Source organism: Bos taurus, chromosome 11 (genome assembly GCF_002263795.3).
Source record: "Bos taurus isolate L1 Dominette 01449 registration number 42190680 breed Hereford chromosome 11, ARS-UCD2.0, whole genome shotgun sequence".
Taxonomy (NCBI): Eukaryota; Metazoa; Chordata; class Mammalia; order Artiodactyla; family Bovidae; genus Bos; species Bos taurus.
Window position 1 is genome coordinate 102,565,538 of NC_037338.1, and position 15,019 is coordinate 102,580,556.

General features: G+C 51.5%; 1 protein-coding gene across 1 annotated transcript in view; it reads left to right on the plus strand.

Moving 5' to 3' along the window:
- Nucleotides 1-15,019, plus strand: part of CFAP77 (cilia and flagella associated protein 77) — a 153,888-nt gene that overhangs the window by 80,548 nt on the left and 58,321 nt on the right. The window contains exons 2-3 of the mRNA XM_002691610.6: nt 11,161-11,260; nt 12,009-12,237. Coding sequence (XP_002691656.3) covers nt 11,161-11,260; nt 12,009-12,237 — 329 coding nt within the window. The remainder of the gene's footprint in view (nt 1-11,160; nt 11,261-12,008; nt 12,238-15,019) is intronic.

The following is a 15,019-nucleotide window of genomic DNA, read 5'->3' on the forward strand; positions in this document are numbered from 1 at the left end:
TGACTGCTTCTTCCTTTTTAAAAGATTATTTATTTTGGCTGGGCCGGGTCTTCGTGGCCTCACCCAGGCTTCCTCTAGTTGCAGCAAATGGGCGCCACTCTTCGTTGCGGTGTGCAGGCTTCTCCAAGCAGGGGCTTCTCTAGTTGTGGACCATGGGCTCTAGAGAGAGAACTCAGTAGTTGTGGCACGCGGGCTTAGATGCCCTGCAGCATGTGAGGTCTTCCTGGACCAGGGATCAGACCCGTTTCCCCTGCATTGCTAAGCAGATTCTTAACCACTGAACCACCAGAGGAGTCTGTATGACTGCTTCTTACTGAGAACTTTCTTGGCCCTCTGCTAAGAACTCCTCTGGCATTATGAAAGGTTCCAATAACCCTCCCGAGCTGGGTATTCCCATTGTAACTATTGTATCAGTAAGGAAGTGGGGGCTCAGAAGTTCAACAACTTGTTCAAGGCCACACAGAGTTGAGAATCCAGAATTCCAACTTGTGCATTTGGCCTCAAACTTGTGGGGATTTTTTTGTTTTGTTCTTGTCGTTATGTGGGTTTTTGTTTTTGTTTTTTTGCTATGCCCTGCAGCATAAGGCAATGGCAACCCACTCCAGTACTCTTGCCTGGAAAATCCCATGGACGGAGGAGCCTGGTAGGCTGCAGTCCATGGGGTCACTAAGAGTTGGACACGACTGAGCGACTTCACTTTCACTTTTCACTTTCACGCGTTGGAGAAGGAAATGGCACCCCGCTCCAGTGTTCTTGCCTGGAGAATCCCAGGGACGGCGGAGCCTGGTGGGTTGCCGTCTATGGGGTCGCACAGAGTCGGACACGACTGAAGTGAAGCAGCAGCAGCATAAGGCATCTTAGTTCCCCAACCAGGGATCCAACCTGTGCCTCCTGCAGCGGGAGCACAGAGTCTTAACCACTGGACCACCAGGGGAGCCCCCAAACTTGTGTTTTTAAGCACCAAATTGTAAAGTCCCAGTAAGGTGCCAAATGATTTCTGTCTGGAGCTGGGATGTGATGAACAATACGCTGGTAGCAGCAGATCTTTGCTCCTAATTACGCCCAGCTCAGACCATTAGGAAAACGAGTCTGCCTTCCTAGAGCTCGCCCCAGCTGTGCGCTCCCAGAGCTGGACTGTTGGGAGTCTGGGATTAAACCCTACACGACGGATAAATCACAAAACAGGTGAGTAACACTTAGCAAAGCCCTACACCCAGTGATTTCTCTCCACCAGGGCGTTTAGCTTTATCCACTGTGTCTTCAGAGAATGGCCAGTCGTGCCCATAACAGCTTCATTTATCAGGTACCCGCTCCTCATCCACCATGGTGCCAAGAGCATCTCGTCTGCCTGTCTCAGGTGCAGACCTAAAATGGGGTGTTGTCTCCCCCACTTTACAGATAGGGAACTTGGGGTGCAGGCCAGTTGAGAGACTGTGTCAAGACCACTCAGGTGTAACTGACAGAGCCCTTTTTGACCCGGACATTCCAGTTCGAGAGCCTGCTCTGAACCGTCCCTGCCGCCTCCCAACAGCAGAGGCAGCATCTCTTGTGGGAGATTCTGATGCTGCCCAGGAGGAAGTTCTCCCAGGACAGTGAGCTGCCTCCTGAATGTGGCTTGGGTCTGCTCATAATCTCAGAGGATACCTAGTCAACTTTCATTGCTTTAAAAGAAAAAAAATCCAAATCATGGTGTTTGTTCCTTCCAACCTCTCATATTTGCCTTTTTCGAAACGCACAGCATTTCCCCCTCATCCACCTAAACCCGCTATTGAGTTACTGGCCCCCCGAGGCCGCGGGCTCAGAGCGAGGCATCCGTGCACTTTGCTGCTCGCTGCCTTCTCTGAGTGTAATCAAACATCAAGCTAAGTAGCAAATAAATCTCTCGATCTCATAAGCTGCACAGCAAGATCATGTAAATGCAAATGAAGGACCTGGTTTCAAGCTGTCGAGGGGGGAGGGGAGGACACGCCGGGGCCCTATCACTGTGACCGCCTCGCACACCAAGGGCCATACATCAGCTGCAGCAACGGTTCTGGCAGCACCAAGGGAGCCGGGGCTGCCCCGGGGAGTGGAGGATGGAGGAACCCCGGCAGGCAGCGAAACACAGGCGGCCCCGGGGCATGGGAACCAGGCAGGGGCCCATGGGGTGGCCGGGCAGGTTCAGTGGGGCCTGGATAGGTGTCTGCACTGCCCGGGCTGCACCGCCCTTGACCTGAGCTGGTGAGCTGACCCAGTAACAGCAACAGTGACAGCAGTAATGGAGACCACTGGCTTACTGGGCTCCAGTCCTCAGTCAGGGAGGTTTTACAGGTGAGCGATGGGGACCAGAGAAGTCAAGTGACTTGCCCAAGGTCACACAGGAACTGGCAGAGCAAGGTCTCAGCTCTGTGACATCAATACGTTGGCTTTCCACATCTTCCTATGGGCTTGGGGCTCCCCCTCCCCTCCTTTCCTCCCCTGACCTGGGGAAGCCAGTTCAGCCCCCAGTACACAAGTGCAGCAGAGTAGTGATGACCCAGGAGAAGAACTGTAACTCTGATGCTTGGCGGGAGGGAACACAGAAAATAGAAACTGGCTTTAACTCTGCCTTTTTAATTATAAAAATAAAGTCTCAATACCCAGCCCCCACCCTTGGCCCCCCGCGCAAAGGCCCCATCTCTAAGGACATACCCTCACACATACTTTCTTATGGTTACTTCCAGTATTTTTTTTTTCAATGAATTCTTTTCTGTGTGTTTGTAACAATAGTATATGTAAATTTTTGAATCCCGTTGATTTTTTTTCCACTTAACGTTATTTTCGATGCCTTTGATCATATATGGATGTGGTCTTCTGGTGTGTGGCTTTTTAGTATCGTTATGCGATGTTCGACTGCTGCTCACACAATACGCACGGTTCAAAGAACCCGGCTTCTGAGACGACGCCGGGGTCCTTTGATGCATAATGCACCTTATTTCACATGATTGTTTATCTGAGGTTCTCATTATGGAAATAAATAAATATCCTCTATGCTAATCGTGATCACAATTTGCATTTATATTGTGCTTTTCATTCGAGGATCTTAAGTTGTTTTACAATAATGAACTCCCCCTCCGCGAGCAAGATGGGATGTGTGTGCGTGCGTGGGTGTGGGCAGAGCCGTATACAGATATTTATTTAATAACTACCAGGCAATAACCGTGGGATTTCACAGAACTACGCTTTAATAGGATGCGGGAAAGCGAGAGGAGGCTTCTCAACTGTTGGAGAAGCGTTCGTTGAGCTGAGACTCTGGACTAGAGGGTTAATGAGTCACAGCCTTCTGTGGCTGCCAGGAGGTGGGAGTGACTCCCCTGGGGGGCTCGGTCCTCACAGATGAACACCTAAGACTGGTCTGGAACTCAGGCATTGAGCTCCCAGGCAGAAAACCCATCTTGGAAATGACCACCAGCTCGTTTGTGCAGAGCAAGATCCAGTTTAAACCGTCCAAGAAGCAAAGCCAGTTAATTTCACCCATTTTTACCTCTTTGGTGAGAAATGGGGGCAAGTTAAGGATTTTTTAAGAGCGTACGGGGTGGAGAATCGTCACACTTGAGTTGTAAGGCTGGGTCACTTTTTTTGAATTGTCCCCTGGTACTTCCTTCCTGGGTCTCCGGTGACTCCAGAGGCAGCCTGCCGGCAGTACCTGCCACTTGTACTTACCTCCGGAAAGCCCCAGAGGTCCCGAGGCTGGCGACAGGCTGCTTTGAGGGGGCTTCTGGGCCAGGGGCTGCCTGCCTGGCCTGGATCTCAGCGTGGATTTCCAGGGCTTGGTCCTCGATGTTGGGGAGCAGAGAGGAGCGGCCGTGCAAGAAGGAGACCAGAGAATCCTAAGACCCCCCCTGGGACGGGGAGCGAGATGGTTTTAATTAGAGCTGGGAGACGAGAAGCAAGGCAGCGAGGGATGACATCTTAATGAGGTTTAATGAAGCTGTCTGCTGATGGGGACAGCTGTCACCCAGAGCTGTATTCCAGCCAAACCACTCTGCGACAGAGCAAACTCCGAGAAAGGCGCAGTTTGAAATGGCTGAGAAGGGCAGGGCGGCCAGACCCAGGGTGGGGATTTATCTCCCACATTCGCCTCTTGAGTCTAACCACCACGAGGACAAGGATTCCCTCTAGGACCCCAGATCCGAGTAGCTGCCAGTATTTCACAGTTCCCCGTTGTGCAAAGTGAAGGTGCGCCTCTGAAAAGACCTTGAGTGTCGTGCTTGAAATGTCTTCGAAGTCAGCCATAAGAACCAGAAATACAAGGAGGGCTTAGCGTTGCAGGGCAGTGGGGGGAGGGCGGTGGGAAATGAAAGGAGTCTGCCATTCCATCCCTTTCTGAGCCTCGATTTCCCCATCTGTCCAGTGGGGACAATGTGACCTCCCTTTAGAGTGGTTGTGAGGGGCTGCTGAGGGTGAGTGCAGAAGTATGACATCAGGGGGCGGAGGTTAACTGCAGCTCTTCCCTTTACTGGGCTTCCCAGATGGCACTAGTGGTAAAGAACCCACCTGCCAATACAGGTGGACGTAAGATCCCTGGGTCAGGAAGACCCCCTGGAGGAGGTGGGCATGGCAACCCACTCCAGTATTCTTGCCTGGAGAACCCCATGGACAGAGGAGCCTGGCGGGCCACAGTCCATGGGGTCGCACAGAGTTGGACATGACTGAAGCGACTTGGCACACACTTCCACCTGGGTGCCTTTGGGCAAGTAGGAAGCTCTTTAAGTTCCAGTTTTCCCACCCGTCAAATGGGAGAACAACCTCCCAGTGGGGTTGGGAGAGTCCAGGGAGAAGTACAGCAAGCTCTCAGGACACAGGAAGTGCTCACTAATAGGGCTTGATGAGCAAGGTCACAGGGTATAACTTGAGCCTTGCATGCAGCAGATGCTCAGGAAATATTCGCTCTTATTTGTTGTTTCCTTTACTTCTGTTATAAAGAGAACAAGGTGGTCTCTGGGGACCCCTGTGTGGGCAGGTGCTCTCCGCCTTCACATGGCCCAACATCTGTGCATTTGCCCCAGAACCTTTGACCATCCCAGCTGAGCGCTCTCTCTCATCCTCTCCTGGGCTGAACGCGCAGACCGCCTGGTTTACCCAAGTGTCCAGTCAGAGCTGATTTGTGACCACGACTCAGTAGTTTCACAGCCTGTCTGCCTACATCCAGAAGTTCAGAGTCAGGAGCTCCTCTGGGCACCTGTTGGTCAGCCCTTAACCAGTCCCCTGAGTTGCCCAGGGAACTGCAGACCCTTCTGTCAGGCAGCTTTTCTCTGTAGGCTTCTAGAAAGCCCCTCTGGACAAACTGGGGAGGGAGGCCCAGAGTCGGTGCCAGGCCAACCCACCTCTGGCTGGTCCTTTTACTGCTTCTGGGGAGCCCCTCAAGGACCGGCAGCTCTCCTGTTCTCCCTGGCTGCCCCACTGGGATCATTTTTAGAGCGGCTCTCCCCAAAAATGCCAACCCAAGAGCTGGATCTTCTTTCCTGTCCAGCTCTGACCCAGGCATGACTTAGCTGTCCCATGTCCAGGTCACTGAAATGATAGCTTTTCCCATCACCCCCAGTCTATACAGCAAACGGTGCCTGTGCCCAGGGCTCTCCTGGACAGATGGCTACTCATGTCCTCTGTGTGTGCAGAGGGCGTCATGCAAACATGAGCAAAATCCAGTCTGCGGAGCTGACTTTGCGCACAGGGAAAGACAATGGAGAATCCCGGGCAATTGATGCTACATGCCAAGGGGCAGCAAAGACATGGAGTCCAATGTGGGTTCAGATCCAGCCGTGGCCTCTCATTAGCGGTAAAGCTTTGGGCAAACAAGTCCAGCTGTCCAGGCCTCCCTTTCCCACCCGAAAAGCTGTGTAGTTTGCAGGGCTGCCTTAACTGTTAGGGGTACAAAGGGTAAGCGCCTCCATGGAGCCCGGCCCACAGTCACCATGACTACGATGTTGCCGTGGTTGGCGGTGGTAGCACCAGGGTGGGCCCAGTTAGCCCGTGTCATTGGGTAGCTGAGCTGGTAATGGGTGAATACGCTGCTCCTCTGTGGTATTTCCCTAGAGGAAAAGACTCTGATGCCGGGAAAGATTGAGGTCAGGAGGAGAAGGGGGAGACAAACAATGAGATGGTTGGATGGCATCACCAACTCGATGGACATGAGTTTGAGCAAACTCCTGGAGATAGTGAAGGATAGGGAAGCCTGGGGTGCTGCAGTCCATGGGATCACAAAGAGTTGGACATGACTGAGCAACTGCACAACATCTAGGGTGTTTATATGTGAATGCAAGGACTCTGAGACACACAGCATGAACCTAAAGGATTAAATTGCCAAGGGTAGGATATCAAGCATGAAGGTAATATCAGGAGCCCACTGCTCTTGCGCCACGTGGCCACTATCACAGACAAACGGGTTTTGCAGGAGGGAAGCGGACAGGACCTCGTAGGGCACCCACACCAGGTGGGCAGGCAGGACAAACACCCCCAAAGCCTCCTTGTGCTGCTTATAGCCAGTGTCCCTGCCCCAAAGGTACCCACCCTCCTGACTTCTAAAGCCAGACGTTAGTAGTGCTGTGTTTGGACTTCATCCACGTGAAGCAGTGTGTAACTTGTGTGTCTGGCTCCTTTCACCCCACACTGAGTGAGAACCATGCATGGCTTGTAGAGCTGATCTTTCATCCCTGTTGCAGTGGGCAGCTCCTCAGCCGACTGGCGTGGGGGCCAGATGACTCTCTGTTAAGGGGATGGGGGCTGTCTTGTGGATCTTGGGATGTTGGCCAACACCTCTGGCCTTTACCCACTGGACAGAGGGCAGTGCCGACTCCTTGGCTGTGACAACCACACATGTCTCCAGACATGGGCAAATGTCCTCTGGGAGGGCAAAACTGCCCCCAGTTAAGCACCACTGCTGTGGAGTATTCTATGGAATGAATCTGTCACCACTTTTTTATCCACCTGGGATGGCCATTTTGGTGGTTGGCTATGACAAATCAAGCTACTGTGAGCATTCTCAGACATCTGCTTGGGTGGACATGGGCACACATCCCCATTGGGTGTCCAGGAGGGAATTGTTGGGTCATTGGTGGGTATATGTTTAGCTTTAATAGGTATTGCTGAACAGTTTTCTGTGGTGCTTGTACCAATCTACACTCCTACCAAGCACCTGAATGTTCTGGTTACTTCACATCTTTACCAATAGCACTGAGTTTTTATTTTGCAATCCTCAGAGGTTGAGCACCTTGACTTAGGGGTCCTGGCCACCTTGACATCCTCTTAATAAAGGGCCTATTCAAGTCTTTTCTTGTCTTTATATAGGATCGCCTGCCTTTTTCTCATTGATCTGTAGCAGCTCTTTATATATGATGGATAACAACTCTTTGTCAGATGTATGTATTGCAAATACCTTCTCTCACTCTGTGGACTCACACATTCTCAGAGCTAGAGGCAGTCTGTGCTCCCCTGTCAAACCCTCTGATGCCCTTGGTTGTCATTACTTGTTCCGTTTGTCCTTGTAGCAAGATAATGAATTTCGTAAGGGCAGGGGGCCGTTTGTTCACCTTGCAACTCCTGGCACAGAGCCTGGTGCAGAGGAAATGCAAAATAAATATTTGTGCAGGGAACGAATGAGTGACTTTCCCATTGGGATGATTTTTGCAGCCCAAGGCTTCAGTGTTTTTGGCCGCTGTTGATTCCTGGGCAACCATCACTAAAAAGCGTGGAGATGGTGGCACTCGCTTTTCCCCCCGCCTCCTTCTCCACCGCCCCCTGCCCAGTGGCAGCCATGGAGTCTGTCTGTCGATCCTCTGCCAGCTGGAAGTCGGCCCACCTGCACCTGCGGGAGGGAGGCGGGGCCTCTCCCGGAGAAGTCACGTTTTCATTAACTTCCCTCGCCGGCACTGGAGAGGGCACATCATTTTCATAAACAAATGAGGAGCCAGGGCTTTGTCTGCGGCTCTGAGTGAATCATGTAGAAGGAAATCAAAACAAACCACCCAGCTGAGGCCCCTGCCTGAAACTCAGAACTCCTAGTTCTCAGGGAAGGTCGAGGCCTGGGATCCGAGATGAGAAGGAAGAGAGAGGAAAATGGTGAGGCGGTGGGTAGCAAAGAACTGATCGTGTCTCCAAAGAGGCAGCTCATTCATTCATTCACTCGATCAACCCCTCTCTACCGGTATCTCTTCTCTGCTGATCGGTTTGAAAATCAGGGGTGGAAATAAATACTCTCTATGGGGTGTGTTGAGAATCTCTGCTCAATTTCGCTGTAAGCCCAAGACTGCTCTAAAAATAAAGTCTATTTTTAAAATAATCAACCTTGAAAGAAAGGAAAGAAGGGAGGGAGGGACAGAGAGAGAGGGAAGGAAAGAAGAAAGAAAGAAGGACAGCAGACAGTCTACCAACGGAGACAGACATTAAACTGATCACCACACAATTAATAACCCAATTACACTACTTTGTAACCTTTAATGGCTTTATTGAGCTATAATTCACATACTATACAATTCACCCGTTTAAAGTATACGATCCAATGGCTTTCAGCATATACACAGGATTGGGCAACCAGCGCCACAGTTAATTTCAGAACATTTTCATTACCCCGAAAGAAGTCTCATGCCTCTTAACCGTCACTCCTAAATCATTCTACTCCCTTTGCCATCTCAGCCGTAGGCAACCACTAATCCACTTTCTGTTTCTATGGATTTGCCTATTCGGGACATTTCATGAAATAAAATCATACAATATGTGGTCCTCTGTGACTGACTTCTTCACCAAGCGCCACACTGTCATAGCCTGTCCCCGCTGAAGCAGTTCTACTGTTTCTAGTGTGTAATTCTGTTTCTTGTTTTTGTTTTATGGTTTTTTAATTTTTTGACCATGCTGCATGTTGGACCTTAGTTCCCTGACCAGGAATTGAACCCATGCCCTCTGCACTGGAAGCGCAGAGTCTTTAACCACTGGACCACCCTAAATGTGAGCTCAGGGCCCGATGCGGCCATAGACAAGGAAGTTTGTCTGCACTGAGGGCAACCCAGGAGGGCTTCCTGGTGGAGGCAGCTTTTAATCTCAGGCATTTAGTGAGCATTGGTTACTTGCTACCAGGAAAAAGAAATTGACAGAAGTCATGGTTCTAGATGCATAGGAATTTATAATCCAGGCAGGCTGGCCTGCATGTGCATGCCTAGAAACTGAGGTCACTTAAGTTCTAAGCTTATCCAAATGAACAGAACATATAGGAAGAGTTACTGGAGCCAGAGGAGGGAGAAGCCACTGTGAGCCGGAGGGGTCCAGTAAGCTTGAAGAATAAGAACCAGAAAAGGGAAGGCAGGCAGGAGCAAAAGCGACTGGGATGCCTGCAGACCCTTCAGGGTGGGGAGTGGTCTGTTGTGCCCAAGTCTGAGGGTCACGTTGGGGAGTTGGGGGCAAACTTGCAGAGGTGGGCAGGGTTGGAAAGTGCAGGGCCCAGACTGCCGGGCTAAGGGAGTGGTTTATTCCAAAGGCGGTGATGAGCTGTTGTGGGTGGTCCTGGATCATCCACTTTTGTGCACCCAGGTCTCTGGGAGCCCAATCTTTGGGGACAGAGACTGATGGGACTGGAGAAAGGGTGAGGACGGAGCCACCGGATAGTCTTTGGTGAGGCTGGAGCAGTGAAGTCCTGGGGGTTTAACACCCTGCAACTGGGAGCCTGGGGCCCGTGGGGATGGGAGAAGAAGCTACACCCACCCAGCTCATAAAGTCCCCGGCCTCCAGGCCTGATGGCACCAGGAGCCACGCACCCCTGGCTGGTATCTCTTTAGCAGGCGGATCTGAATGTGGGCCAGAGAACACAGCCTGGGTTCCAACCCCAGCTCTGCCGCTTCTTCCCGGGTGGCTTCGTGCCGCCTGTCTGACCTCTCTGTGCCTCAGCTTCCCCATCTGAGAAATGGGGACAGCAATGGGCTGCCTCACAGGGCAGCCGTGAGGACTAAGTAAGAGAAGCGGATGGAGAACCCAGACCTCGGCAGGTGCCCACTGACGAAGAGCAGCAACGTTCTAAGCACCGTAGGACCCCTGCACCCAGGGAGCTAGCTGCTCGTCTACAGAGAGGCAGCACAAGCATTGTGCTTAAGAGGGATCTTTACACCAGGACTACCTGGTGATTCCGTGGCGAAGAATGTGCCTGCCAATGCAGGAGACACGGGTTCGATCCCTGGTCTGGGAACATCCCACATGCTTTGGAGCACCTAAGCCTGTGGATCACAACTCCTGAGACCATGTGCCCTAGAGCCCGTGCTCCGCAACAGAAGTCCCGACAGTGAGAAGCCTGGTCTCTGCAACTAGAGAAAAGCCCATGCAACCATGAAGACCCAGCATAGTCAAAAATAAATAAATATATATATAATTTTTTTTTTAAAGAGTTTCACCCCGAGGCCAAACACACCTGCACGTCATACCTGGCCCTGTCCTTTAGGAGCCGAGGATCATGGTCCTGCCGCTCTGGTTCTCAGCTTCCCTACCTGTACAATGGGGAAATTGATGTGGTTGATCACAGAGCAATTTCATCCCCACAAACCCCTTCTGTGGGGTCAAGGAGGAGTTGACCTGAGACACAGAGTGAGAATGGCTGTCCTGCCGCCGGGAGGGTGACAGTGGGCCTTGTCACTGCAGCCCCGCCCTCCCCCCCCCCCACCCCAGGCAGCTCCAGGGACAAGAATTGGAGGGTCCAGCTAGGAGTGAAGGGTTAGGGAGGAAGATGCCCCCTCCCTCTGGGGGTGGCCCCAGTGGAGTCTCCCTGAACCAGGTCTTTCCATCCATCTCCATGATACATCATCTGCAGCACTAGGTGGGCGGATCTGGGCTGGACCCAAGACCGGCTGCTCAGTGTGGGACTGTGCCGCCCTCTCCCACCTCATAAATGCACCTCCTCCTTCGGGGCCTGGGTCCCAACCACCCACTATCACCAGGGTCCTCCTGACTGTGCTCTCCTCACGCGCCCCTGAGCAGGAGCCCAGCAGGCAGGCTTCCCCAAGGTGTGTCTCAACACCCAACAGCACTTAGCGCTCGTCTCAGGGGCGTCGGCGGTCCACACCCCAGTCACGCTGAGATCGTCCACAGGCCCTGGGGCCACTGATTTCAGTGTAACACCCTGGGTCTGAGATCCCACTCTTGACCTGTGCCTCTGTCTTTCCCCAACAGGCTGAGCTCGGGAAGCCCCGGGAAAGAAGCTGCAGTCTGCCCGGAATTAATTTTAATTACGGACTCTACATCCGGGGACTGGATGGAGGGGTCCCCGAAGGTGAGCAAGCGTCCTTGGTCGCCAAAGGGACTTGAGCCCTCTAACCAGGCCACATGGCAGCTGGCCACGCTCCAGGAAAAGAGTCGGGGGTCTGCCCTGCAGCATGATTCCAAGTCAGCTTAGTTGAAAAGGACAGGACCACACGGGGTCCAGGTCTAATGTGTCAGAGAAATAGCAAGGGTCCCTGACTGTGTGGAGCCTTGTCCCCAGGCAGGAGACTGTGCTCTGCACCTTCTGAGTTGCAAGCATGGGCAGGGTCAGGGCCAGCCCTCTGATGGCTCAAAGGAGGCCTGCGGCTGCTGTTGTTTAGTCACTAAGTAGTCTCTGACCCTTTGTGACCCCACGTACTGCAGCCTGCCAGGCTCCTCTGTCCGTGGGATTTCCCAGGCAAGAATAGTGGAGTGGGTCACCATTTCTTCTCCAGGGGATCTTCTTGACAAAAGAAGACACAGGGGTGGAACCTGCACCTCCTGCATTGGCAGGCAGATTCTTTACTGCTGAGCCACCAGGGAAGCCCCAAAGGAGGTCAAGGATGGGCAAGCCAGCTCCATGAAGGATGCTCAGGCCCCGACTAGAATCTGGGAATCCTGACCCCTCCCTTTCCGGGGAGCCAAGCAGGGCTGTCCCTCTACCGGTTCTGGGTTAATCAAAGATATTTGTGCCCCAGTTTCCTCCCAGTGAGATGCCACGATTGCTTTACCTCTCTGACTGATTTGGTGGCCCTGGCTCTGTCTCTCCCCGCCCTCAGCCATCGGACACTGGAACGTGTTTAAACAGCAGCCAACTTGCCCCCACGAGCTGACCCGGAATTATATTGCCATGAACAGAGGGGCCGTGAAGGCTGGCCTGGTCACTGCCCGGGAGAATTTGCACTACCGTCAGCTCAACGACATCCGCATCAGTGACCAGGATGACAGGCGCCTCAAGAAGGAACCGCCCTCCCTCCCCCCAAATATGACGTTCGGGATCCGGGCACGGTAAGATGGCTGGTACCCAACGCTCCATCCCCTCACCGGGGCGGTGACAGGGCGCTCACGGTCAGGAACAATGCGGGAGTGGGACTCTGGACTCCAGGGAGGGGTGAGTGATCCAGGCCTGGCCAATCAGCGTATTTCACAAACCACCTTCACGGTGATTGGCTCAGAGGCAGACATGTGACCCACGTCCCAACTCTGGAATGTGTGACATTCTATAAAATAATGTGGTTGCATGTAATCAAGTTTCAAACAACTTGGATTTTTTTTTAATGGGGAATTTATTGGCTCACATGAGTGAAAGGGAAGAGCTTCAGGCATAGCCGGATCTAGGCAATCAGGCAATGTCATGTTTGCCTCTCCATGACTTGGCTGTGCTTCCCAGTTTTGGCTCCGGTCTCTGATAAGCTTCTTCCTCACTTGGCAAAATGGCCAGGGACAGCTGCATCCTTAGATCCTGTGCTTTTAGTGACCTCGGTGGAAAGGAACCATAAAAGCCTGAGGTTAAGATTCTTTGGCCCGACTTCAGTACCGTGCTTGTCCCTGGCCCAGCCGCAGGGGCGAGTAGAAATCGCAAAATACACTGACTGGCCAGGCCGGGGTCACCGTGTCTTGCCTCTGCTCCAGTTACTGAGGCCAGGGGATTCTGATGCTCTGATGGGTCAGGCCTGACCCCTGGCCCCTCGTTGGAGGGAGCTTGCTTGGAATCAGTCTCCACAATCTATATGGGCTGACGGTGGAAAAGATGTGGAAAGAGGGCTTCTGACCCAGAAGGATAAGAACAGAACACAACGGCAGGCAAAAACAGCAGTTGTCCAGCACAGCAGAGTTTCGTGTCTGGCGTGTTTCACTCAGCATAACGTACTTGAGAGTCATCTGTGCTGTAGCATGGATCAGAATTCCTTTCCTTCTTAAGGCTAAATAATAGTCCAAACTATATCACATTTTGTTTATCGATTCAGAATAGTCATCCGGGTTGCTTCCACCTTTTGGCTATTGTGAATAGCGCTGCTATGAGCATGCGTGTGCGAGTATCTGCTTGAGTCCCTGCTTTCGATTCTTTTGCATATATACCCGCGAGTGGAACTGCTGGAGCACATGGGGCTTCTATGTTTATTTATTTTAGCTGACGTGTGTTTCCCACAGTGTCCGCCACCATACTTTTGTATGCTTTTCCCTCTGCCTTTTCTCACCATCCTACCTGGTAAAATCTACTTGTTCATCAAAGCTCAATGCAGCATCCTCTCTTTAGTAAGCTTTCCTGTCTCCCTGGCCTCAAATAGTATGCACCACTCTCTTACTGGAAATGCATTTCTGTTCATCAGCCCTCAAGACCTGGAATGTGGCACTAGAGACACATTGGAAAGTCACTCGTGGGCCAGATTGACTAATTATCTGTACATCATCCTTCTTCCCGCTTTGAAATAACACCCAAGTCAGTCTCTAAAGACAAGGCAAGGTTCTCCAGTGCAGTGCAGAGTCCCCGCTGTGTGGTCACTAGCCTGGCCCACTTTAGTCACCAGTGTCTTGAAGACAGCATGGCGTCCAGGGGAAGCCCCAGCCAGGAGTCGCCTGGGCATTTTGTCACACCTTCATTCCCAACCCTTGCTCCTTCTAGGACTTCTGTTCCTTCATCTGTAAATAGGATGTTACAGCAGTAACCAGCATTCTGGGGCTCTCAGGCTATGTTCTGCCTCTATGTCAATTCCATGCCATCATCATTAAAACCCTGTGCAGCCTAGTGTTTCATAGCAGCACTGTTTAGCTAAGATCTGGAAGCAATCTGGAAGTTGTCCACGGACAAATGAATGGATAGAGAAGATGTGGCGTATATATATGTTCGTGTGAGTTGCTCAGTCCTGTCTGACTCTTTGTGACCCCATGGACTGTAGCCTGTCAGGCTCCTATGCCCATGGAGTTCTCCAGGCAAGAATAGTGGAGTGGGTTGCCATTCCCTTCTCCAGGGGATCTTCCCAACCCATGTATATACATACACACAAGGGAATACTACTCAGTAATAAAAAAGAATGGAATAATGCAATTTGCAGCAACGTGGATAGACCTATGGATTATCATAGTAAGTGAATAAGTCAGGCAGAGAAAGACAAATATAGGATATTACTTATATGTGGAATCTAAAATAGGATACAAATGGACTTATTTATAAAACAGAAACAGACTCCCAGACATAGAAAGCACACCTATGGTTACCAAAGGGGGAAGGCGATAGAGGAGGCGTAAACTGGGAGTTTGGGATTAGCACATACACATAAAACAGATAAACAACAATGTCTTATTGCATAGCCCAGGGAACTATAGTCGATATCCTGTAATAAACCATAATGGAAAAGATTATGGAAAAGAATATATACATGTTATATATGTACAACTGAACCTCTTTGCCATACACGAGAAACTAGCACAACATTGAAAATCAAAGACTGTGCAGGAAGCAGGCAGGGTTACTCACCCAGCTGAGCCACAGAGAGACGCACTGACCTCCCTAAGACCACACAACTTTTTCCCAGAAAGGCTTGGCCCGGATTCTTAACTGGCGTGCATACATTTAGAAATACGGGGACTGCCACGGCGGTTCGGCGGTTGAGACATTGTGCTTCCACCTTGTGTTTCCACCCCTGGTCAGGGAACTAAGACCTTGCATGCTGCAGGGGTGCAGCTAAAAGTTTTATTTTAAAAAAATGAGATATTAGAACACAGCTCCTTAGCCATCATTTGGTTCGAAGCCCTTCTTTGAAAAAGGAAAACAGTAGTTCAGAGAGGTGAA